At 41.7% G+C, this 27,370-nt stretch overlaps 1 protein-coding gene across 1 annotated transcript; it reads left to right on the forward strand.

The window, feature by feature from the left end:
* The first annotated feature begins 4,130 nt into the window (after positions 1–4,130).
* ZDHHC8 (zinc finger, DHHC-type containing 8) lies at positions 4,131–26,622 on the forward strand. The gene is made up of 11 exons (XM_010022666.1): positions 4,131–4,261; positions 8,442–8,599; positions 11,776–11,948; positions 12,622–12,724; positions 15,822–15,913; positions 17,129–17,170; positions 17,473–17,605; positions 18,498–18,615; positions 19,328–19,437; positions 22,419–23,455; positions 25,644–26,622. The coding sequence occupies exons 1-11, from the start codon at positions 4,225–4,227 to the stop codon at positions 25,813–25,815; spliced, it is 2,175 nt and encodes a 724-aa protein (XP_010020968.1). The 5' UTR covers positions 4,131–4,224; the 3' UTR covers positions 25,816–26,622.
* Positions 26,623–27,370: the final 748 nt, after the last annotated feature.

The raw sequence follows: 27,370 nt of genomic DNA on the forward strand, positions 1-27,370 counted from the left end.
GGAAAGCAGCTGATCATGCATAAGTCTATCTGACACCTAGCAAGTTGTGTGATCCTATTTGTTAATCTTTTTAACTTTCCATTTTGTTAGGATAGAGTTTCAAAAGCAAATAGGATAAATGAGATTAAATCTGCCACCCTGAATTACTCTCCTCTGAGTTATGAGCAGAATCACTCTGTGCCAGAGAAGTATAATTAGGAGGAAAATGCTGCCTGTGTAATTGTGTGCTTCGTTCAGAAGAACTTGAGATCCATAATTATCCCTGGTGTGCCATGGTGGCGTGTGCTGGCTCTCAATTTCTACAGTAAACAAAACCATTGATGAGCAGTTCTTTTCCTGAGCAGCTCCTGATGTAGCATGGCTGGTACAGTAGCAATATTATCCTTCAGGTCTCCTGGTTTAAGTGAGGGATCCAAACTAACTTGGAATAGAGCGCCCACTGGACATTTATTTTCACATCTACCTTGAACTTGATTGTGCACTGAGGAATGATGGCCATGGGGAACAGAGACTCTCCGGAGCTGTAGAAATACAGGTGAGGTGTAGTTGCTTATGCAAAAGAGCAAGTCATAGCACAGCTGGTGCTGTGTTCCATCACTTAACTTTGCAGCAGTCCAAGGATATTGCCTTCGACCTCTGCAATGACTGTGATTCTGCAGGTGCTCCAGCAAACACAAAGGGTGCAGCTTTCTTTGACAATAATTAAGCTGTAATAGAAAAGCTTTGAGTTAGGACATTGTGGTTTTGCTCCTTGTACACATCAGAAATCTTGGGGTTTAGTTTTTCTCTCAGGAAAATCTGGTGGGGGTGCTCCAGAAGGGGACTATGCACTGCTTTTAGCTCTACTTTATTTATACAGCCCTATAGAATTTGTGGTACCCTTCATGCTTTATAATTCCACTGTGGGATGAGCTAAAGACAAGACTGCAGCCTCTTGAAATTTTAGGTTCACCAGCCAAAGGAAGCTTTGAATCCATGTGTTGTTTATCTAGATTCATAACAACTTCAGTTAGAAAAAGAAAGTTCAACTAGAATTGTCCCATAGGTTGGGATATAGCTGCTGGAAACAGATCTCCTGGAGACAGGATGTGCACAAAGTGAAAAGAAACTCACTACAGGTCCTCCTCAGGCATTTCTGCAGCTTCCTTCTCCAGGCAGAGAGTACAGAGGATCAGAAGCCAGGCTTTTGCACAATGGATTAGTGATAAAAGAACCTGCCAGACTTGGATCAGAATTTCTGTTCCTTTGCCTAAAATTATGTGTGCATCAGGGGAGAGGGACAGGGAGGATGCATCATCTTTTGAGAATCTGACTAGAAAGTTTATTTTCTTTTTCAGACCTTCTTACACTTATGAGCCAAGACTTGATCTCCACATCTGGTTTTATTGGTCAGTCTGGTTTACAAATGAGGCCCCTTTTGTCCCATCTAATTTTATGTAATGTGTGATGCTGCATAAAGATTCTGGGAATTAAAAATGGAAGGATTGTGAACAGACCTTCTGGCTAATATGTTCAATGACTCACTCTATCCTTTATTTCAACTTCTGTGCAGTATTTTCGGTTCCACTATTTACCCATTAAATGAGCTGTTCAGTTTAGCTTATGGCTAAAGTTTTTCAAAGTATTTTGATATATTTGCTGGGAACATGACAAAGTAAATCACAAATAAGAATGTTAACAAATGCTTACATTAATCATCTGAGACAGTCTCTCTCATCAGAATCTTGTTCTGTGTAACTGGTTATCTGTAAAGAAAAGGTTTCCTGTCCCTTGATTTGCCAACTTTACTGCCAAGGAAATCTCGCCTCCCTGCTTGACAAGCAATGGGTAACTTCATAATCTTTCTCAGTGTAGGCAATTTCTTCATGGGAAGAAATTAAGTCAGTCATGCCCATTTACTGTAATTTAGAGGGAAGAACCCTTCCCTGAGTAGAATTCATTCTGTAACTGCTTATTTCAGGATTTATTTTGTTTTCTTCTAAAGGATCTCGCAGAAACTGTTGTTAGTGACAGGCCTGCAGCTTGCTTGGCAAGGTCACTGCAGCACACTTCATGGCAAGTGAGAAACTTCTGCCTTGCCTTGGTTTTCAGTCATTGGCAGCTGCTTTGAGGAAAACTGAGCATGGCAGCAAGTCAGCATGACCTTGCTGCACGTTGAAATTCCACCTCTGGGAAACGTAAGAGACTTAGGGTACTTCATGGGGGCAAGCTGAGTCTGTTTGAGCTAGTTCATCTCTATCAGCATGAGCTTCTACAAGACCTGCTCCCTTACCCAAGCACCATGACCACCATGGATGAGGTCTTAAATGCAGTAGAAACATAGAAATTAATCTCCCCTCCACTGAACTCCCAGCCCTTTCTAATTCTCCTAATAGGTGGTAATTTCCTGGGCCTTTCCCTGCCAAAACCAGTCCCAGGAGAAATCCCATGCCTCTGCTCCCCCGCTGTGTGCTATGGCAAAGCATCCTTACTCAAGTGAGAAGATTTAGTTTTTCCTTCTCCCCTAGTCAGCCTGGAGGTTTGGCAACAGCCACAGACATATGTCGCTCTTGGCTTTACATTCAGTCACCCTGGGTAGCGTTTGTCCATCTTTTACTTGCTCCAGGCCAGGCTGATTGAAGCACATGCAGAGAAAGGACCTTTTAAAAGCAGTTTGCAGCACTGCGATGTTAAAAGCCTGGCTGTGAAGAGGAGGGGAGCAGAAAGCAATCTCTTCTTGCCTGCTTACAAAGAACTGGGAGGAGAAAATGCAGTGCCCTCCTAATGCTGGCCACAAGAGCGTGTTTAACAGTGTCTCTTCAAGGTCAGAAACACCATTCTCAGCTGTTCAAAACAGCATATTGGGAGCAAAACCAGTGCAATTAGATTTGGGAGAAGGCTGCTTGTTTGTTGTTGTTTTTGCTTTCCCCCTGCAGGCTTCAGCCTGGCAGACAACCGGAATCAACCATAGATGTAATTCAGGCAAAATACAATCCCGAATCTGTGAGCTAATGTATGATTTATGCTAATGGCAGCAGGGTATTGCTGCTGAATCGCTGCCTGCTTAGCAGCTTGAGGAGGCCCTGGCTGGCAAGGCAGGTGGAAATCTAAGGAGCCGCTCAGTCAGGGGTCTTACTCTATTCAAAGAGATTCTTTGTCCCACGTTTCCTTATTTATATTTGCAAGATTCATGAGATTGATCAGATTTTTCCTCTCAGCAACTTAAATCCCCTTGTGCAGAACAGAGAAGTGGGTTTGGTCTAGTGTTTAGAACTCATCTCTAGCGAGGCTGTAAATGGATGAGTGAGTAAACACTGCTTTTTATTGGGTGAAGTTGCCTGTAAGACAGGCTATTTTCTGCCTTGGTCCTGCCCTCCCCTGCTGGTGGGAAGTGTTCTTCTTTGCAGTTAGAACATTTTTCCTGTAGCTTATAGGTATTTCTCCATCCTCTTTCCAGAATCTCCTACTTTTTCTCCTTTACCCTTTATGGTCAGTTCCTCCCAGTTACGTTCACTGGGTGGGCAGCGGGCCTTTCCAGTGTTTCTCAAAGTGTTCACGTGGCAGATACTATCTCCTTTCTTTTCAATATTGCATTCTTATGTTCTCCTGACACCATGCTTGGTCTGACTAAACTTTCCTCCAAGGAGAGGTTTTGTGGTGTTGGTTCTGAGTGTTATTTGGAGTTAAAAACCACTCGGGGAAGTATAGCAAGAAGTGAGCAGTCTGGACCTGAAGTGTAGACCAGTGGTTTAAGAACCCTATTCTGCTTTACACTAGTGAAAACTAAAAATAACACCAACTGCAACAAGGCTACATAGACAGTAAACAGAAATGCAACAATGGGATGAAGGTTTTACACAGAGAAGTAAAATGCCAGGTTGCAAATAAGTCAATAGGGTCGCAAAGCCCTATGAGCCGTGTAGACAATTAGTGCTTTCTGTGCTGTGGAACAAAGCAGCTTCACAGAGGGTGTCTGCAGTGTTCTTTAGATCACTGAAACTGGCTCTGTGGAAATTTCTGTGGTTAAACTGCAAATTCAGCCTTGCTGCATGGCTGGTGGGGAGGGGGTGAGACTAATTCTCTATGTGATGTTAGTGAGTGGGAAGAAACTATGTGCTAGAGACAAAGGAGCCTTTACCTACAACTTTTCTTCTCCACAGGTGCCCCTGGTTGACAAAAGCCATCTCCCCAGCCATCCCAGTGTACAATGGGCTCGTGTTCTTGTTTGTACTGGCAAACTTCAGCATGGCAACTTTCATGGACCCTGGAGTTTTCCCTCGAGGTAACAGAATGGGACTGTTGTGGGGGGAATTTGAAAGCCCAAGCCAAAGTAGATATACCCTGTTTGCTGACTAATCCCTGTTTTTTCCCCTGGTACTCTTCCTGGTAGACTGACAAGTATGCTCAGCTGGCAGAAAAGGAGGGATAGTTGTGAAATGTTGGATACCCTCCATCTCTATTCTGAGCTAGGTGCCAGTTGTCCTTGCGCTTGCTCAGGCTGGCAGTTGAGGGCACAGGGCTGCATAGAATGGTCCTCCTTGAGTACCTCTCCTGACTGATGTGATTGTGATTGCTATCCCTTGTGTCATGCTGGCACTTTGGATTTAAGTCACTGTCTTCACAATAGGTAGCATGGTGGAGAGGAGAGGCTAAACAGCTTCCTCCAAGCAGACTCCAAAAGGCCTTAAAACAAATGCAAAAGCACTGAACGCTGAAAAAAGATAATGGATAAGGCTTGCCTGAGAGTGTCTAAAAATGTATACATTTAGAAAGATATGCCTGCTTAAATTAGTACTGATTCACAGCTGATTAAATTAGGATAAAGATCGCTCAGCTTTTGTAATGGGAACCACAGTGCAGCTATCTCTTTTAACACATCCTAATGAGAGAATTATCACCTCATTTTATCTGTCTTCCAATAATTGTTCACATGCAGTTTGCAGCAGAGGTTGCTCTAGGCAGTCTTGCTAAACCAATGGATCTGTGCTCTCTGCAAGCTGTGCTTTCTCACCTCTATTCACTGAATTCAGTATCTATTTTGAATTGCTGCCTGACAAGAACAAGGTACCTGTCCTGCTGACTTCCCTGAATAGCAAGTGCTAGGTTTCTCCGGGTAGCAGGGTTTAATGATGTGTAACTGTCTGCCATTCCTTTCAGATGAAGGTTTTGAATCCCTGATTAAGTGTTGCAGCACTCCAGTTAAGGAAATAATTGTGTGTAAAGACAAAGGCAAGATTTGGCCATTTGTACTAGATTAAGTGATGCTGTGTTGAGGTGCTTAAAGGTACAAATAGGTGCTGCTGAGATTTTCAGAAAAGCTTAAACACTTAGAACTTACAACGAGTTTCCTGGGCTTTTTAGTTCCTCTGTCTCAGCAGAGAGAGCAGTGGTTAAACATGCTTTGGGTGTGAGGTTATTGAAAGCAACCATGCTCTTTCCCAAAGTTGTTCAGTTTTGAAAATCTCAGTCTGGGAATCTAATATCTTTGTGCAATGTAGTTCCCTCAGGCTGGAGTCTGCAGCTGGGTGCTCAGCACGCCCTATGAAGATCAGTACTGAGTGTATTGTAAATTCATACCTTCCTTTGCACTTCTCTTTCTCAAACGAGTTCTTTATTTTGGACTTTGTATTCAAAGGAGAAACATGCAGGGAGATAAGATAGAAACTTTGAAACTTTCTCATCGCCTTCCCGTCCTTCCCGTCTCCTTCAAGACAAGGGAGTCAGGAGCAAAGCAGGAAGAGGAGTTCTTACAGCTCGCCTTTCATCTGTCTCTATCTCTTAATTTGTGGTCCTGGTCTTTTATCTCTGACATGCACGTGCTTGGTCTGGAAGAGGCTGGGAGCAAGGGGAAAAGTTGGAAAAGGGATGGAAGTCATCCTGGTAGAAAGTGATGCAGTAGGAGTTTAGATGTGTGAAGGAAGCAAACTGATAAGGAAAAGAGAAAGATGGAAAAGATTAGAAATTACCAGTGCTGGGAGGAAAGAGGAGCAGATGTTATTTCAGATCACAAGTGTGCATGTGAAAAAAGCTATCACCACCCCACGCCACCCGCAGAGCTGCCAGTGTGAGGAGTTCAACAATTGTAGGAGTGCTTTAAAATGAATATACAATAAAGCTATTTGCTTTCTGTTACCGAAATTAGGTTGAGTCTTCTTGATTTTCAAGCTGCTTAGCACATTTCTATTAGGTATGAATTTACTTCAAAATCAAAACAACAAATAAGCAATACAGAAGCTGAGATTCTAAAGGAATCACATGATTTCTTTAAGGAAGCCACCAAAAATCGTAAGTTATGTTATAAAAACATGAAAGTTGGCTGCCCTGTGTCAATGCATCGGAGTATGAGAAAGTGTGTAATAAGATACCTTCCTCTGCCAGTGTATTCTTCTGCTCAGATCACTGAAAGCTGGAAATAAACCCATTTCTAGCTCTGTCATACGAACTTGCAGGTTCTCTGGCAGATAGAACTTGGACTATGGGGGAAGTAAACCCAGCTTACTCATATGGTGTTGAAGAGGGCCTGAATCAAACTCCCATACCCATTACTCATTTTTGACTCATTTTTTAACTAGTTGGCTCTCTGAATGTTTCTGGTATGAATCAGGTTTGGCTCTGTGTGAGTGAATTGCCAGTAGTACACCGAAATGAATGAGAAGGAAAGGAATTATTAAGTCACTGATACCGGGGCTACGCTGACATATCTGATTTACAGTCTGGGTTGAGACTGGCGATGTTTGTTGCTGACTAATTACAGATACAACTGCAAACTGGCTTCCAGTACTTTTGATGTGAATCTATTTTAGACAAACTCTTCAAGTATGTGTCAATTCTGCAAGACGAATGTGTTTAATTGCATGTAGATATATACAATGTACAGACTTTTTGTCTGCAGTGTCAGGGTTTTTTACAAGAGCTTAAATGGTTTAATTGTTCTAGTGTCTTGTTTTCACATGCCCCCATGAATTATACAGCATGGATTAGTTTATAATAGTATTGAAGAACATAAAGATTGTATTTATAGAAGTGCCTAAGGGATTTAAAGTCTAGCTCTCACTAGGAGTCCCACTGACTAGTCATGAAGGGAAATTATAGCGAATGGTGCCAGTACAGCACTCTGCTTCCATCCACAGACATTAATCCAGAGAATACTCCTGAAAGGTAAATACTGTAGCTGAGCCAGATCCCAAGCTCAGCTGAGTGAAGGAAGAAACTCCCTCTGAAGTCAATGGAAATTGTATCATGATAACACATTTAGAGAAGATTTAATATAGAACCAAATGACAGTGATTGATGCCCCGCTGGAACAGTATTATCAAATGCCACCTAATTTGGATTCAGCCAGCCAATGCCAGCTGCACTATAAAGTTTAACCAGGTGTTAAATAGCTGTGAACTTCTTAGATTTCCTCTGTCAAAAGGAAACAAATAAAGATCTCAGGAATCTAGAATAAAAGATAGACTTTCATGAATGTCATTCTCATTTTTTTTCTCTTCTTCCCAATATATATTTGGCAGTTATAGTGTGGCTTTTATTTTGTGCATTTATTTTTAAATGGCCTCTTTTCTTAAACAGGGCAGTGCTTAGCTGAGATGATAAACCATCTGCTCTCTGCGTTGTCCCTAATAAGATGACTGTGATATTGTCATCCTCATCATGCTAATGGCAAAGAAAAGCTAAATGACTAGCTCAAGGCCACAAAGTGAGAAATTAGAATACAGGGCTTCCTGAGTCCCAGTCCTGTGCTCGGATCAGTAAACCATGCTGCCTTTGAGAGAGGTGAGATCTTCCCAGTTATGTACTGCTGCTAAAGCCAGAGCATTCTGGGTATGCTATGAAGAGGTGAGCACAGGATGCACTATAAATAAGTAAGCACTGATGCAAGGACTTTCTATGGGCACACAGAGAGCTTCAGAATGATAAATCTCACTGTGGACTTAAAGTTGCTGGGCAACAGGCCTTTGGGATGATTGTGGACTGACACTCTTCATTGTCACTTAGGGTCATCTGGGTTGCTTTCTGCAGTTTGAGCTAGCACAACCTTCTTCTAATACTTGTCGATGTAATTCCTTTCACTTTATCTGCTGGTAGGCTAGCACTGAATTAATCCCAAATGCATACAGCAGAACTTCTCACAAAAGCTTGGGTGATTTCCATCTCCCCTTTGACTCCAGTCTGCAGCTCATCCTATTCATAATATAAGACTCAGGCACCTCTCTTTGTCCAGTGGCTGGTAAGTAAGGCTGCACGGCACTCTTATGGGAGATGCTAAAATGAGCCTTGATCACTGAAGTGTTCTGTAGCCCGAACAACCAGTTCTGACAGCCCATCACTTCCACCACTCTGTTATTTCTCTGACAAGCCCAAAAGCACATGCAGTGCCCCTGTATCCAAGGCACTGACTGAATTAGCTCTTTTATCTTTACCCTGTTATTTCCACTAACTTTTAGTTTTGCATTGAGCAGCAGATGAAGATGAAGATAAAGACGACGACTTCCGAGCTCCACTCTACAAGAATGTGGAGATTAAAGGAATCCAAGTACGGATGAAATGGTGTGCCACCTGCCACTTCTACCGCCCTCCTCGCTGCTCCCACTGCAGCGTCTGTGACAACTGTGTTGAGGTAACAGTTCTGTTGATTCCGTGATCTCTTGGCTGTGCTTCAGGGATGGGGTTGCACATCCAACTGGAAACGTGCAGTTGGGTGCTTCCCCCAGTATTTCAGTTCCTGGAAGTTCTCAGCTGCAAACCATGTTGATGGACTCCTACTAATTAGTACCATTTGAAACACAGTCCTCAGTTCTGATGTATGTTACAGTCACAGTAATGTTTAATGTCAGCTTTGTTGCTAGTGATAATTAGGATAAACATTTATAATGCTGGTTATATTTTCACTGAAGCAGCCAAGGGATCAAAAATGTAATGAAGGGGTAAATGGAAGAATTGATGCAGAGGCAGAGTTCAGGAGAGCAGGAAATTTAGGGTGGACCATTGTAACTTGTCATGTGTGAGCACAGATCTCAACATTCAATTCAGAACAAACTGGTGCCTACGTTAGTGGACAAACAGAGAAGCTAGAATGGTGTGTGAGCTTTGAGAAAACCAAGCTCAGGATTCAGTGAGTGATTCTCCTGTCAATAGAAAGACCCCATGTTTGTTTCAACACCCCGGCTCAGAGCATGAACTCATTCATGGCTCTAATGTTGGTTGCTCTGAATTATGGGGTTTCATGTTTCTTAATAGCTTTAGGGTCTTGGTGAGGCACACAGGATTTTAAAAAATAACCCCAAACAGTAAGATGTGCTTTTGGACTATAAACATCTCCCAGATTTGTAAGTACAGAGTGCTGTATCCACAGCAGCATATTGCCAGGGGGGATTTTTTATTGCTGAGCTAAAAATTCCACTTCTTAAGGATCATTTCTGCTGCAAGGTCTATTTTTTTTCCAAAAGAAAGATGAAATCTTTCATATGTCTAAAATATATTCAGCTGTACCATTAAAATGAAAGGAATTACTAATCAGAAAAAGAAAATGTACCAACGTCAGCTAGAATACTGTATATCCCATCTTTGTCCTAATCCTCTTTGCCATAAGCAAGGGAATAGTCCCAAAGAAAGCAGCTCAGTTACTTGTGAGAGGAAGGCTGCCTGGATTTATCTTGTGTCAGTCATTTTCTCCTTCAGGGCAATATATATCTAAGTCATAATTATCTGGAAGCACTGCTGTGCCTAATAGCCATCAATAAATAGGACAAGGCTGTCCTGTTGCAGAAGGCCTTAGAAGGATGCAGGATTTGAGAAGATGGAAAGTAGGGAGCTGCCAAGGTCCCTGGGCAGAGAGGAATAGCGACAGCTATTGTCAGTTGCATCACACAGTTTCTTTGGACTGCTCGGAATTGTTGGATAGAGGTGGATTTTTTGTAGAAAACCTGAGTCACACATTCCTGGTTTTAAAACATAAATGTTTTCACTAACCCAAGCTCTTGAGGATTGTTTAGATGATGGTAAATTCTCAGTTGTCCCATGGAATTTCCTTCTTCTGCCCTCCCCAGTGGCTCAGCACGAAAATTCATTTTGAAGAAATGAAATTTTCTCAAAAAAATATTGCTCAGAACTCACTGGCATAAACACTTGCTGTTTCATGCTGCCATAAGGCCTCCATGGAATCTGTGCTGCAGCAGAAATGACAATGGGAGAGAATCCAAAAGGAACTGAAATAAAGTAGCAGAATGCAAGGTGACTCTGTCTAGCTCTCCAGAAGTTTTATTGATGGTCAGATTAGTTGAATGTTCCTTACTATTCTGGTGGGCAAGTAAGAAGCTCTGCTTGTATAATTAAATTATGACTGCTGTGGAGGAATATAGGCAAAAAGCATTAATGACTTCTGAATCAATAAATCATGGTCTTACACAGCATGTTCTATTGATTCTTGTGATGCTTATTTCTCACTCATCTATTCTGGAAGAGCTCACAGACAGTGATAGGAGTGACTGCTGGCTGTTCCATGTGGAACCCTGTCAGGGTTATAATTCACATCTTTCCACTTTGAATCTAGAATGTGCAATAAAACTTCTTTTCCCAAATATAAAACTTTTGAGCTAATTTGATAAAAAAGAACAAACAACAAAAGCTGACAGCGCTTACAGAAATAAAATCATTTAAAATCTAAAGCCTGCTGTGACCAGAAGGTCCCAAAAATGAATCTGTGGCAAAAGTAGTTAGATTTTTTTGTTTTCTTTACTGAAGTGTTTGCAGTGGGTACTTACACAGTTTCAATCATAGATACTTTGAGCTGCATACTACCAGATTTGCATAATAGACATATGCTATGTCAGCATTTCAGATATAGCCTGAAATGATCTTCATTAAAAGCCCTGTCATTTTCTAATGTGCTTTGAGGAAGCTCCAATCCATACTCTTGTATTTTGTAAATTTTGGTAAATACATTGCATAAAATTTAAAAACACAAAAACCTCTTTGTCGTCATTGAGGAATGTTTAAAAATAGCATTACCACAAAACAAAGAATAAACAATTCATTTCTTGATGTAATGAGTGTGAGCTATTGGTTCTGAAGAACACAGAAATAAGGAGGGGTTATTTCTTGCACCTGATCTTGTCTTCAAATGTCAAGAATAATCCCACTGAAGACAGTGGATTAACGTGCTTATGAAACTGTATAAATGCACTTGGAATGTGTCTGTGGCTTGCCCTCATTATTGAATCTCCTGTTAGAAGGGATCTGACTTTATGAGACTTTGAACTTTTAACTGAGACCAATAGTCAGGTTTGGGTTCATAACTGTTGAAGATCTTGTGCAGAACTTTCCCTTATCCAGCTATTGCTTTTCTTTGAGGACTCACTTGGTAAAAAAGTACTTTTCATCATGTGCATCGTTTAAAGTGGATTAATTCAGCTATGTATAAATACAGAAATGTGGGGCAGAGAATCCTGCAGCAGTATTGCATCTTCAGAACATTCCATGTTATAATAACTTCATTGTAATTGATGAATCATGCTAAGGATGATAAAAAATTAGTGCTTCTGCTACTAGCAGATAAATAACCTGCCTTTCATTTTTTGTAACTCTCTTTAAACCCTGTAAACACTCAAGTGCCTCTCCATCCATAGAGACAGAAACCACTTGGTCCTAAGCCTTATAAAGAGATTCTAGCATGTTGTAAAGCTGCAGAGTAGCCTCATGTAATTTTACATGATGGTGGCTCAGATTTATTTCTAACGCAGTGTATTTCCTTTCACTGTTTGGATATCATTCCCTCTGTCTCCCTTTCTTTACAAGGATTTTGACCATCACTGCCCATGGGTCAACAATTGCATAGGACGGAGGAACTATCGCTATTTTTTTCTCTTCTTGCTGTCCTTAAGTACACACATGGTTGGAGTATTCACCTTTGGGCTCATCTTCGTACTAAACCATATGGAAAAGCTGGGAGCAGCTCATACTACCATTACGTATCCTTCTTTTTGGTCTTTCAACACCCAAGGTGGCCTTGGGGGAAATGTAAAAGAATGAATCTGAAGATTTGTCTTGCTGGAACTGGTGGAGATCTACTCCTCTCCTTTCCTCCATTACTCTTCCCTGTAAATGCCTAGTGCAGGTTTTCCTCTGTACTCATTTTACCTGTATAACCATCAATTACTCCCAAAACTCTCTGACCTTTTGTTTCAGTCTTTGATCTTAATCTTTGCCGTGACAACCCAGCAGAAGTATGTGATGCCTCCCTGAGTTTTACTTCCAGTTGGGAAGTAGACGCTAAACTGCTGGGTACCATTTACTCTATTTAAAAGTCTGTTACTGTGTTTAAAAGAGTTTGCCCTGGAAGCAGCCCCCCTGCATGTTAGTTTAATACGTGAACCGTTGACTCTGAGGAGTGCTACCCCTGTTGATAGATTAGTGCAGAATGGTCTTTACAAGATGATTACAGCCAAATATCAATGAATTCACATTATTTTTAACCATGTCAACTATAAGGAATCAGGCTAGGAGCAGTTAAATTCAGTTAATTAAAGGTGAGGGACACCCTCCCTATTTCCAAGATTTTTTTTTTGTTCCTTTTCCTCTCCCTCTCCTTCATAGCCTCTTTTTCCCTTCACCTATCCCAGTTTCTTTAACTCCTGCATACAGAATGGCTGTCATGTGTGTGGCTGGGTTATTCTTTATTCCAGTCATTGGTCTCACTGGCTTCCATATTGTTCTAGTGGCCCGAGGGCGCACAACGAATGAACAGGTAAGAAGCAACCTTTCTCTGTTTGTGGCTAAGATGCTGAGTTGGGAAGGAAAGTTAGCAAGTCAGCTTGGGTAAAGCAAAAAATGATCCAGATCTCAGCAGTAACACTTTTACTGGAGCTTTCATGAAGATCTAGGAAGGTTGCCTAATTTTTTCAGATTTTTTTCTTGAATGCACTACAAGCAAAGATTTCCCCACTCTAACCACAGAGGATCATTGCAGGCTTATTTACCATTTAAAATCTACTCATGGCCTTTAAACAGATTTTATGTGGAGTATCATCAACCCCAGAAGTTCAAACTTTATGAGTCAGGCTGAAGAAACCGTAAGTTTCAATGAAAGAAAGAAAGGAAAAGATTAAATCATGCTTTTGCCCTGTCTCCTGATATTTTGAACTCCCCCAGCTAACCCATACTGCACATACTAAGGTCTGAAGTAGCTCTTTGTCTTGCTCTCTTTGTCTCTCTCTTGTTCTCATGCATATGTGCACATGCACATGGAGAGGCTGTTTGTTTTAACTTGTTTTGCTTCTCCAAACCAAGTGCCAATGTGGCATCTTGTACCAAAAAGCCTGTGAAACTTTAGTTCCCCTGTAGTTACTCAAGTGTCTATAATCCACAGCCCCTGTGTGAGGGATCCAGACCAATATGCTTGTGCATATCAATAGCATGATACAGGTGATAGAGATCCAGTCATGGAATCACTGCCCCTGCAGTTCATGAGGGGTAGCTCAGTTAGAAAGCTTGACACTGGGTCACACGAAGTGCCAGTCAGCTGCACACAGCATTTTCAGCTTTCTTCTCAAGGTTAATTTACTGCGTGCATTCCAGTGCTTTACCCCGTCACAGCTCTACCCAAAGCACCCCTCACACACCTGGGGTTTTTCACTACTTCTCTCACATCACACTTCTTTTCCACCTTTTGTTTTTCATACGCATTTTTACTGCTCTTGCACCTGACTGTCCTGCAAGCTGATGGCTCCATGCTTACGTGCTTATATGGCTGCTGTGCAGACTGTAAGAGCTGAAGACATCTGTCTGAGGCCAGGCCTTCATGACCTGGGATAAGATGGTCTCCTGTTCCACAAGAGACAATACAAACTTCTATCCAGAATAGTGTGGGAGGTTTACATCAGCAAAGAAGCTGAAGTCATCCTGAACTGTTGTCTAACATGGCCTTTGAACAAAGCAGGCTTAGCATAGCTGTAGGTCTTTAAATGCTTTTCTCTGTCCTCCTTGGAATCAACTGCTTTTAATTGTAAAACTGACTTTGGCCAAGAATTAGGTTTGATAGTGCTAACAATAGTAGCATGAAATCCAGGACATTTTGGTCTCATAGCCCAAATCATGGTCTGCTTTAAGCTTGTCTTTGCGCAGTGATGAAAACTGTTCGTGAAAGTTCTAGACTGAAGAGGAAAGAAAAAAATTCACTTACTGTGTTTGTGGCTACAAGAACATTAAGAAGGTTGAGAATTTTGCATTTAACTTGTTTGAAATAACTGTTGGAAAATGTATCCTAGCTTGGATTGATCTCCTGAGCTACCAAACCGCTTAAGATTAATTCATTTTCCTATGTCATTCTGCAGATTAAATGTAATCTGGTTTTAGTTTCTGTTTAGTCATATGTACTGCCTATCTGTAACATTATCTGCTGTCAGCTTTCCAGTTACAATATGTTTAGCTACACTTGTCCTTTTTTCCCAGTACCTTTTATAGACAGTGGTACAGACCTTTCTGGTGCTTTACTGTAAATTTTTGTTATTTGTTCATTCCAGAGTCCCTTGGGTTTGAGCATTCATAGTAGGCAGACTGATTTAGGAGTGCACAGTGGCCGATTTGAGATGTTTGTGAGCTTTACGAATGCCTCTGAAAGTCTTATGGAATCAAAATAACCCATAACCCAACATCTGCTCATATCCTGGTATTTTTAGTTTCTGAATAGAGTAAATAAATATCCTTCCTTCTGAGACTGCTTTCTATCAGTGGGTTTCAAGCTACTCTAGAAACCAAACTGATATAATTAGTACTGTAATCTGTGAGTTAGAGAAATTCTATTTTCATGTTGTGTTTGAGAAAATGGGCACAGGGTTATGAAGAGCTTTGCCAGCATCTGGCACAAATCAGCTTAGGCCCAGGATTAAATGCACATGTGCCAAATATCCCAGGCCCATGGCTTAGTCATCAGGTTAGTCTTCCAACGCTCAGAACTTCCGACATTTCTCTCTTGGCCTTTTAAAGAGTTTTATGTTATATCAAAGAGACCAGCATAATATATTGCAAAACCATTTAATCGTCGTTATTTTATGTGCAAGTAATTAAAGTATTTTTGGTGCTCTGTAAACTTGTTGCTAGATCACAACTATGATGTGATTAAAATGCATTACTTGCAAACAGCAACAGTAATGTTTTTAATGGCAACCACTATTAATCTCTCTGGCTTTATTGGTATTTATCCCCATATGGTTACTTTCAAGTATCTGCCTGTAGAGAGTACAAACCCTTTATAATGCTTATGAAGGTTTGTATGGATCCCGCCAGTCTAATGAGGCTTGGCTTTTATCAAACTAGCTCATTTCCAAGCAAACATCCTAATCACCAGGGAGTTCCTGGCACCCTCCTGCCTAAGGCAGGGGTTCGTACTGTTTGCCACTAGGGATGTGATGCTGACAGAAAGGAAACACTGCTCTCATCCAGCATTCCGAATGTTGAATTGACATTCCTGTTTGTTTGGAGGCGACTTGCCAAGGCAGACGAGTGGAAGTAATGGCAATGAAAGGGACCAAAGCAGGAAGTCTGTCTGACAGCAGGCACTAATCTAATGCAGGAGCAGCATGGAGAGGTGAACCTGGCCACTTTGAAACCCAGTTACACTGGGCACACTGCCCTTTTGGGAAGGGATTTTTAGCTAGTGTGCTTCCTAGCTAGGAGTAGCTGATGGAGGTGGAGAGAGGGAGTGCAGCATTCAAAGAAAAATTATCTGTTTGGGAAGGACAGTAGGGTCAGAGCAAGGCATACTTACTTGTTCCTGGCTTTCTGAAGGTTGGATGATGACTTTTATGTAACCAGAGGTTTGAGCACTGTCCTGAATATGTTTCCAGGTGACAGGTAAATTCCGTGGAGGAGTGAATCCTTTTACCCGAGGATGCTGTGGAAATGTGGAACATGTGCTCTGCAGCCCCTTGGCTCCCAGGTAAGAGAAGTGCTATCAGCTGGGAACGAGGGAGATGGAGTAGTGGTTGGGACAGAGGAAGAAAATGTGCTTGGTTGGGCTCACAAGTAAAAGACCATTGATGAAATACCAGAGAAGTAAAGCAAAACACTCTTAAAGGCAGAGCTCTGTGATAGCTGTTCCACTGTTGCATGGCTGAAACCTGTCCAAGCAGTTGCTTTCTTCATGTTATTCATAACCCTCATCCCAGAAATGTTTATTTGTAATGAGCAAGTCAAATTATATCAAAAGCCTATAACCTTGATTTCACTAACTTATCTAGTGCATTTCAGTAACAAAGTAAGTTTCCATATGTTACCGTATTCCCAACATCACTTTTGCACTGTACGGTCAACATCCAGGTATTCTAATCTGCTGGAGAAAAGGAAGGAATCTAAAATCAGCCTTTCTCCTTAAGACTTAAATCTAATTTAGAGCTGCTGTGGTTTTCAATCTCACTGGCACTTTCATTATCATAAAACAGATTTTCAATGAAGTCTATATCATGGAACTTGGGATTTATTTATGGCTTTCTATTTTGGGGGAAATGGATTTATCGTTTCACATTTCAAAACCAGGATTTTAATGCAGTAGATCAGATGGAGTATAAATATCCTAGGTGCAGGAGATGTCCAGCCTGCAAACACATTAATAGTCATACTACAAGAAGACTTATTTGAGCCTTTTCAGGGTGTTGAGCGATTCCAGACCCTGGCACTATTATCTGCTTTTATTTTTTCTTTTCCCTTTGCTGTGCAACAAATAAGTCCTGAAAGACTGTTATGTGTGTATAAGTGAAGACTCTGGAATGGCTGCTTCTCAAACTTACTGAAACGTGAAAATCAGGTCAAGATACTTTAAGAGAGCTAGGTATTAAAAGCTGGGAGACACTCCTGTTAAGAGTGGTGTGAGTACTATCATCATCATGGCTATTCTCAGACTTTCAGCAAGCAGAATGTTTGTGTTTTGTGAAGATCAGTTCCAATTGTCCTGTGTATTGAAAGTGTATGGAAAGAAATTAGGTCAGCCATTTCCATTTAAATTTATTGCTTCCTATAGCCCTGTCTGTTTCTTTTACATCCCTTTATTTGAACACTAAAGATGCTACAGACAAAAGTGACCATGTGGTAAGCTAGAACTGACTGCACATCATCTTCTCCATGTTAACTCCCCATGTACTGGGTCTTATTGCCCCAGTCACCATCTTCCACCACAGGAAAGCTGTTTCATGTTAAGTAGGTAAGATCTAGTAAATCGCTTTCACTGGTGGTAGGTCCCTCTCTCTCTTCATGTGAACTGTGCTCATGTCCATCACTGTTCTAGAAATTGCTTGGGATTTTTAATGCATCCTCTCCTTTTGATCACTAAGCTCTTTTTATTGCTTTTTAATTATTATATCCATTGAAATGAATGAAGCCTGCTTACCTCGATTCTGACACATTCTTAAATCATACCCTGGAAGCAGGAAGATTTTTTTTGTCTCTATGCCTTGTTCTTAGGTTATTGTTTATTTTAATATTGACTGTTGAAAAATTAATCAGGTACGTAGTTGAGCCCAAGAAAAAGCAAGCTGTGAGTGTGAAGCCTCCTTTCCTCAGACCTGATTTATCTGAGCGTCAGATCACAGTGAAGATCAGTGACAACGGGATCCAAGCCAACCTCAACCGGAGCAAGGTAAGGCAGCCTTCAAGCTCTGCTTTTGAAGAGCATGGATTGAGCTTTATCAAGCCTGAGAAGGAGTTTGTTATAGAAAATCTCTGAGATGATGCTTTTTGTTTGTTTGTTTTAGAAAATGATAGAGGTTGAGTCCTTGTTGTATACTTCATCCTCTGAAAGTAACCCAGATTCAGTAAGAGCAGCTCTTGATCCAGCTGTTTTTGCAGCTCTCTACTAGAATACCCCTGGGCATCTTGTGGATGTGGCTGTTCTTTGCAATAACTACTTTCTGTCCCATGAGTTGCCACCTTTTGGTGTTCGAATTAATTTTAACTAATCTAATACTTTGTGGGAAGCCTTGTATCACCGGGTCAGCTGTTGTACTTCAAAGAAGGTTTTGAGCTTCCAGACTGCAGGAAGGCTTGTGGTCCAGTGAAAGGAATATTGGTTCAGAAGCCAAGTTCTCTCCTTTTTTCAGTTTCTCCTGTCATGAAATAGAGAGAAGGAATTCTTTAGTCACATAAAAAGCAGTGGACTCAGAAGAAGATACCTTGCAAGATTTTTGTGGATAGTTACTTGTTACACTCTTGGGGTAGTTACTTGCTGAGACCTGCCAGGAAAGCTGCTGAAAAATGCTGGAAAACACCATTGCCTTCTACCACATATTAACTAGCATGATGGTAATGTTATTTAGCATGCCAAGTACACTAGGATAGTGCATTTAAAATTATACTGGCTTGTTATGACAATGCTAATTTTACACATGACAGTCCTTGTCTGCAGTGGATGCTAAATCATGTTTGTCATTGTAGGAATAGGTAGTTCTTGTTCTGAGGTATATCCAGCACGCTGACATGTGCTGTTATTTAACCAAATTGTGGGTAATGATTGATTCTTTGGTCATTTTCAGTCCAAAATTAGCCTGGAAGGTCTGGAGGATAAAAGTATGGATGTGCAACCACCTCTCCCACCCAAAGGAGATCCAAGCAAGTACTCTGAACTAAAAGGGCAGCTGGGGACCAGTGAAGGTATAGTTGCATGAACAGTGTTTTATTTTTAATAATAAGAAAATATTTCAGCCTCTTTAAAAGGCTTCTGGTATTCTTTCAAAACAGTAATGAGATCTGGGTGAAGGATTTTTTTCTATCTATAGGAGTTCTGAGCAGTAAAGGGAAAGAAAAGGAGCTTGAAGTGGTTCATTCAAGCTTAGGTTGGATATTTCATATCAGTTTTGCAGACTTTTTAAACCCTTTTAAACCCCTTTTCAAATTTTTGATCAATTTTAAAATGAAAATTTTTATTTTGAACTAAGGAATCAGAAATGTTAGCATGAAATGCTTAGGCATTACAAGCTGAATTATTTCGTTTATGGAAATGTGAAATTAAAGCTTGATTAGTATTAAACCTTTTTCTGCTCAGACAAAACTAGTAGCTGTAGTCAACCTAAATATCTAACATTTCAAATTATGGCAAAAATATTATTCACCAAAATATGTCACTCCACTTAATATATTATACCTTGTTTCTTCTCTCCGGATTGCTGATCTGGCAGCAGTGTACAGCTATTTCCAAAAAGGCCCCAGTGATTTTAGTGAAATTCTGCACAAAAAATACTGCAAGTTTTATTCTTTCCAGAACAGATCTGTTTGCAGAAGAGCATGGATGGCCAGGAATTAGGGATGGTAGCTTTCCGTCCACACATTTTAATAGAAAGTCCTCTTTTCTTTTTCTCTTTTACAGAAGGCAGCCTTTCACCCAAACTTATCAGCCCTCCTACACCTGCCATGTACAAGTACCGACCAGCTTTCACCAACAATCCCAAAGTGCACTACCATGCTACGGCCGAGCAGGTGAGCGAGCCTGGGAGAATCTGCTCCCATATAACACCGGGCAGCATGGAGCTGAGGATAAATTCATCAGAGGGCTTCAGTGAATGTCAGAGTGTGAAAGTAAATAACAACGCTTGGCATTGTTGTGCGACAGTGTGTATTTGCACTATGCTCCCCAGGAAAACATGTCTGCTTTTGCAGCTTTCCTCTGTTGAGCTTGACACATCAGTCCTGCTGACAGGCATGCGCTGCTGCTTTACCAGTGTCTCGGCCTGATCCTGAGATGCTGAGAAGTGTCACTTCCCGTTGGCTTCTCCTGACATAGGTGCCAACTCACATTCACTTCAGAGGGAGCTGGGCATGCTTAGCGCTTTTCTGGATCAGACCTTTTAGCCAACAGACAACATGCTCAGTGATTCTTTAAGATGTCAGTTTGCAAAACAGAAACAACTTTTAAAGCATCCCAAGAGTTACTTTAGTTAAAATTAATGGAAGATTAGTCATGTTTGACCTTTCTGAGCACCTTCTCAGCACTTTTGGGTTACATGGAAAGAAAACCCAAAGCTTCTTAATACTTGACATCATTTCCTCCTATCAAGAAAACTGAAGTCCATACAATTAGGGAGACTTGCTCTGGAATTCTGTTTTCTCTTTTGCTTAGGAGTTTTGAAACAGTTTACAACTGTTTCCCCTGGAAGCAGTGTGCAAAACTAAGCCCACTGCTGATAGGCTTGTTTTTCTCAATTATTTTTCATGGATTTATTGCAAATATTCCTTGGCCCCGTAGGGCCTGAGAGCAGCAGTTTGAAAATCACCGGTCTAACTGTATGTTTGTAATATGTATCCGAGTCTTCACACACCAGTGGAGATGATACCCTTAAAACACACATATCACACACAATGCAGTGTTACAATTATTTTCACCAGGAGCTCTGATGTCACCCCTGCAATAAGAAGAAGGGGTGACATAAGAGAGAGGAAAACATGGTAGAGATATATAATTGACTGTAGCAACACTGAAATAAGACAGCGTGTTCCTTAAATGGTGAGGAATCCTTTTTGTTCTGAAAAGAAAGATGGTGAGAGATGATGGAATTCCAGCTATCACCAAGTTCGTGTTTTAGTCATGCTGCAGTAATTGTAGATCTTATTCTCTGGGTTTGTCCACTTAATGAAGAAAAGATTGGCTTATGAAAGGGAACGTGAGAACAGTGTGTTCACTGTGTCCAGAAAGTTTAATATCCTATCATCCTTACTTTATTACATGAAAAATGGCTTGACATCCAATTCAAAATACTCTATTTATAGGCATCAGCCAGCACTTTCGAGCTGTGTAGGCGACAGTGTTTTGGGTCATGATGCCAAAAGTCGGAGAGCCGTGGAAGGCAAACTTACTCTCTTCATTCACTGCACAGCCACAGATCCAATGTAGGTGCAGGATAGGTTCTGATTAGGCCAGGAGACTGGGCAGTGCTATGAAATGATAACAGGGTACAGCATCTTCACTCTGAGAGTTGCTCTTTCAATCCTAACGTAAAAAGATGTTGTTACTATAGGCTGACTGATGTGCATACAATCAGCTTTGTGGACTGTTCAATTTTGTAGTAGTCACAACTTTCTAGTAGTCAAGTTGGGAATATTACAAAAAGGAGTTCACTTGGCAAGCAGATAGGATGGCATGTGTTTGTCTGCCAAGCCATATCTCAATTTAAGGTACAGAGGGAAAGAGACTAGCTGGTGTGAGGAATATCATGTTGTCTCTTCTGTATCAGTGCTTCAGCCTGTGAATACAATTCTGCTTTTGAGCAGTGAAAGCTGTTAGGAAAGAGGCATCAGGGCATGAGGATAAATAGCACAGATATACTTATAAGCTACGTCATTGCTCTTTCCTCCTCCTTACAGGCTGTCACTTGGTCTCCTTTTTCCAGAGCAGGCCAAATTTAGCACCACACTCTAGAAGACAGGGAGCTGTTTTGCATATTTTCCTATCTTCTAGTTGAAAGAGGAAAAAAAAAAAAAAGAAGAAAAATTCAGAATAAACCAGATTTTTGCCAGTTAGGGGTTTTCGGATTTTTTTCTTTTCCTTTAAAAGAAATTAGATAAAGAACAAACTGCATTGACTGCATTTCTGACTAAATATGTGACTGATAATATTCTTCATTCGCAGGGCCGATTTCGCCAATTTATTGTGCATTATGTCAAATCTTTCCTAAAAAATAGCAGCGAAAATTACTTGCTTTAGCACAGAATGACATTTCAGATGAGCAGAACTGTAAGCAATCTGTCACAGAGTAAAACAAAGTGAAGTCCTGTCTGGTTTCGGTCCACATAAATAAATTATGGCCTATGTTTCCTTCTCTGATGTGGCTACTCTCTCCTACACAGGCAATTAAAAAGAGAAATTGCTTCATTTTGTTGTCTAAATGGTGGAAAGGAGCCTCTCTGCTTTAATTAAGCTTAGGTGCTTAATTTTGAAGACCTATTACCAGAAATTCAGAATTACTGAATATTCATAGTTCTGAGTAAAGTGGATGAGATGGATGAGAGTGTGCAGGTCCCCGGTGTGCTGAAATGAAGCCTGAAGTATTTCTGACTCAGCATGCAAAGCCAGACATCCTACAACTCAAGAGCTATTTGTAGAAAAGTTGAAATGCTTTTTCCAAGGACAGTATTATCAGATTACGGTCTGATTTACCTTGACTGAGACTTGAGTCTCAGTTTAGAAGGTCTCTCATTCTGTGTTTTCAGTGTCCTTTATTGACATATCTATTACTGTCAATATTACTTAGCACTTATTACGAATAATTCCTCCTTGCTTCTGAGATGCTCATCCATATGCTGAACAAGAGTTAGGAGATTCCTTGTAAGCAACCTGTGTCGTAGCTGGGCTGAAAGTCTGAGGGGAGACCTCCAGCTCTTTTCTTCCCATGCACTCACCATGGAGAGCAAACCTGTACTTACATATCATTGGCTTCTGTTTCTCATATTTACCTCTGTTATAGATCACCATGCAGGAGGGACACAGTCAAGGGGCTCTGATAGAAGAGGATGGCAGGAGCCTTGATTACCAGTCCGAACCCAGCTTGGACATCCCCAGCTACCGGAAGAGCTCCCTCCACAAGACCTATCAGTCTTCCCCACTCCAGATAGATTCCTTTGCCATCAATTCACGATCCCTGAGCCTGAAATCTGCTGGCAGGAAAGGGACAGACAAAGTGCCCCTTCATCCAATAAAGTCTGAAGGGGCGGCTTCCACCCCTTACAAAAGCATCTTTTCTCCCAATTCCCTGTCAAACAGAAATGGGAGTCTTTCATATGACAGTTTGCTAAACCCCATGTCACCCTCGGGGAGGAAGTGCATTGCTCATTCTGCTGTCAGCTCTGTTGGGTACCACTCCCCCTATTTATCAGCCAAAATGTGCCATCTTCGGGGGAGCGAGCTGCAGCGCCAACCACCGCAGAGCTTCAGCCCAGTGCTGGGGGGTCCAGCTCCACATCAGCGAGACCCCTCCCCAGTCCGCTATGATAACCTTTCCAAAACCATTATGGCATCCATCCAGGAGAGGAAAGAGATGGAAGAGAGGGAGAAGCTCCTCCACTCTCACCCTGATTCAGTGTTTGCAGACTCAGGTGTCTATGACACCCCTAGCTCTTACAGCCTTCAGCAAGTCAGCACGCTCTCTGAAGACCCACGCAGCATGGCAATGAGATATGGATCTAGAGACAATCTGATGGCTGCTACCAGTTTTAGCACAAGGAACCCTATACTGCAGTCCTCAGTGTCTTCACTCTCAAGTGCAATGACAAGAGCACCAAGGACTTCCACAACCTCTCTGCAAGCTGATTTAGCCAATAATAATGTCCAAACCCATCAAGCACTACAGAGCAGGGTGAGCAATGGCTCCTACAAGTCTCCAGGCCACCAGGTCCCGTCGTCCCCCACAGGGATGCCTAGGTCACCCTCTTATGGAGGCCCGAAGGCTGTCTCGTTTGTAAACACTGTGGAAATTACAGAGGTGCAATCAGTGGGAGCACAAAGGTATGTAACTGCTGTAGGTGCTGCTTAGCAATGTGAATCTGTTTGCACGCGAGTGCAGAGCGCTTCACTGCAGGCACAACACAGATTACATGTTTGCTGTAGGCCAGCAAGGGTGGGAGGTTTGTGGGTTCTCTTCTGTAACACCCTCCTAACAACCTACCTCAACATGATGAAGTGTTTGCACATTTGATATAACTTGAACTGCAGGTGGTCAGTTAAGTTGTACAAGTCACAGTGTTAGTGCCTTAGCTGAATTGGATAAGACACTTGCAAGATGTGAGGCAGATTATCCCTGCCATTATGCACAAAAGGGTGGAGCTGTTTCAGTTTGCAGCTTAAAGGGAGGCTGGACGCAGCCATTGCTTGGACACAGAGGAAAAGCTGGGATCACAGCATGTGCAAGCATACCCTGCATGTGCAAGGGTATGCACCCTGTAAGAAAAAGAGGGGCTGAGACCAGGCCTGGAAACAGGTCTTGGCATAGACAGCAATGCAGAAGTGGTGATAAAAGCACAGACCATCTTAGCATTACCTTAGGGCCTCAGTGACTCCTTCCTTTCTGTGGGAAAGCATGTAGGGAGAGAAGATTTCCTGTGCTGAGAACCTGAGTAAGTGGTATCTGAGCAAGATCCTCAGCTGCAGCTTCTGCATGCACTTATCTTTCTTTTTCTTTCTTCTGGAGACTGTAGGGCTTAGAAAGTCTGATAAGAGCTACATCATCCCACCAAGGATGCAGTATTTCAGCCAATTGGGGGGCCTGGACAGTTCATTAGAAATATCTAGGTTTTATTTGCATCTGGCACTGACTGCACTGTGCTGTCCTCTGGTTAAGGTCCCAGGTTTCTCACTCCAGTATTATTTTGGGAAAAGCTTGGGAAAAGTTACTGAAATATGGGAGATCCATTATTGTAGGTCTCCTGAAGTTTAGTGCCAGCAAGTTTTTCCTCAGTGTTTTCAAGTGAATCGTAGTTGTTAAGATGATTTGTCTACTGGTAGGAGATCTACCTTTCATGAAGTAGATGGTGATTTTCTTTCCTCTTCATATGTATTAAAGAAACAAATTTGTTTCAGTGAAATACCTGTGGCCTTTCTTTTGCCTCTCTGCCCCCTGTCTGAGACCTGGATGTTTCAGCTGCTGCTGTAGGGAAGATGCTTATATGAAAAGCTGGTTGCCTTTGCTTAGTCTTTCATTCTTGGTTGTGCTGTCCCCTAACACTCCCCAGCTCCTTTCTACCTTGTTTCAGGAGGCAGACTGTGTTCTTCAGGAGAATTTCAACACTGAATTAGAGCTTTTATAATACTTCAGTGAGGCAAATGTAGAATTTGGTCCCTGCATATCTGAGCTGTTTGGGGATACAGCAGCATTCTATGAAACCACACAGTATTCTTTGGGTTCTGAGGCAAACCCAAGCAGACATCCACTGTGCAGGAGTAAGATGTGAGAATACAGCAGCCCTCAGTTGTGCTCGCACTTCCAGAACACACACGAGTTCTTTGGTTGGCTTTTATCTAATTACTTTGTGCTATTTACATCTTGGGGATGAGACACATTATGTTTTAGTGTGTAGTGGCCTAGATTTAAAAGATCTTTTGAGGAAAGCCTGTTGTCCGTGCTTCCTGGCAGTAGGTCATAAAAAGGGAAATTATTTTAAAGAGTCTATCCAGAATATGGTCTTTAATTACAGGCATCCTAGAGTGCTTCCTGACTTCACTCACTTTGTGTCTTTTGTCATAAAGAAGTCTTAATGCTTCACCTCTCTTATGTCTTTCAGAGATGAGCAACAATTTTGCTTAGCTGGATATTTAACTGGGAAGTGTTTTTTCTGAGTATTTTATTTCTGATTTTAAGACACAATTTGGTTTAAGGTCAACAGTGGTGACAGTTAAACCCTTCTGCATCCTACAAATACTTGCACTATTGTTTTGGTTCAACAAAGCATTTAAGCAAGTAACCAAATAAAGAAATATTACTGGGGTCTGATCCGCTAACCTAATGGCCAAATGAATTCTCTGATTTCAGTGGCTCTTCATCAAGTGTATTGGCTTCAAGCAGGTTGCTCTCATGCTTGAATATTTTGCAACATTGGGACTCAGGGTAACAGGGGAAATTGTTTATCCTGAGTGAAGCCATTCTGCTATCACACTTTGGTCACTAACACTGTCTTTTTTGATATGTCTTTTGATGCAGGGATGACATGCAGTTGAAGACACCTCACAATAAAATTAATGGACAGCCAAAAGGAATATCCAGGTTGGGCTCAACATCAAGTTCCCAGGGGACGCCTGTCAGCCCTGCTAGACACTCAAATGTTAAGAAGGTGTCTGGAGTTGGTGGAACAACCTATGAAATTTCAGTGTAAAATAAAATTAATTAAAGAGCCATCCACTCAGCCAGCCATGAAGCTAGGAGCACTGTGAAGACTCAAACAACAACAAAGAAGGAGCAGCAGCAGCCGGCCACTCTCCTTTTCTTGTTTTGAGTTTGTTCTGTTTCCATCTTTCTCTTTTGGCCAAAAAACCAGCTGCAGCCTTATTCTTGAGGGAATAAAATTGTACAGTCCATCAGACTCTTCCTGAAACAACAGGCAGGAGCTGGCTATGACCTAACACCACAACCACAGAGCGGATTTATTTCGTGCAAGAGAGCGCTAAAGCCATTGTGCGTGTGTCTGTCCAATAAACCTGTTGTGTACCAGTTGTGCTGTGAAAAAGTACGGTCAGTCCAGGATCATTCAGTTTTTCCCATGCCCCTTCCCAGTTCTTCTGACCAGCGATGTGTCGGGCAGGAGTCAGAGGCCCAACTGCTGTTTTCCTACCGACGGGGAAAGCAGGCTTCCTGTGCTGGGCAGTCTGCATGTGTGAGAACTGCTCTGTGTCCCCTAGGCATTGCAGGTTGGGTTCCTTCTCCTGGGAAGGAGCAAGGCAAGGGCACTTGGGCCACAACCACCGTGTCGTCTTTAAATGCCTCCCTGGTCCCAGATGGGAGCAGGAGAAAGGATAGCAACAGCTTCTCACTGTCTGCCATTCGCCTCCCTGTGTGTGAAACTGTGTGCGTGCGCGCGTGTTCGTCTCTCGTGGAAAAGTACTGCACCACCAGTAAGGATCTTCCACTCTGACCTCTGCTCCCTCTGGTTTTTAAAGGCTTCTCTGACTCAGAAACAAAACCAAGCAGATAGGAAATACTTGGATGGGAACATACTTCAAACATCAGCTGCTTTTCCTGCACCCTTCTTATTACCTGTTGGATTTAGGCAATAACACGGTTTACTGCCTTGTCCTGGTGCCGTCTGTGTAATCCTGCCGCAAGGTTATCATGATCTGTTGAATTTACAGTGTGTGTAACTGAGCCAAGCGTACATCTAAAGGATATAAATTTTCTGTCTGCCTAATTACTAGCACATTCCCTCTGGTCTTCAGTACTGTTAGACAAAGGATTTTCCATTTGGGCTTTTTCCCCTGGGGAACAACTTTTAAAAATAATACCAATCAAATCTATTTAACATTTTGAGGTTTCCTTTTCCTGTCTCCAGAAAACTACATTTACTTTGTTGGATTGAAAGACAACTTTAGTATTAAAAACAAGGGGTGCATTACTTTTGTCACAAATACGAGGACTCTGGCAAAGCTAATTTTGGGACAAATTGTATTTTTTTTTCTTTTCTCCTTTTCCTTCCCATTCAGTTACCACCTCAGAAGGCAAAAGTGCTGAGATCTGGACCAATGCTAACTAGCCAGATCATGTGTGCAGTTATTAACATCCTGAACGACTGTTGCCAAAGTCACTAAAAACCATTATTTATCCAGTCAGCATATGAAACCTCGACTTCCCACCTCGTTCTCCTGGTGAATAGTTTGGACTAGAGAGCTAAATTCATAATTTTTCAGGATATTTGTTTCAAGGGGTTGGATCCTTTT

The sequence above is a fragment of the Nestor notabilis genome, unplaced genomic scaffold, assembly GCF_000696875.1.
Source record: "Nestor notabilis isolate BGI_N333 unplaced genomic scaffold, ASM69687v1 scaffold7679, whole genome shotgun sequence".
NCBI classification, from domain to species: Eukaryota; Metazoa; Chordata; class Aves; order Psittaciformes; family Psittacidae; genus Nestor; species Nestor notabilis.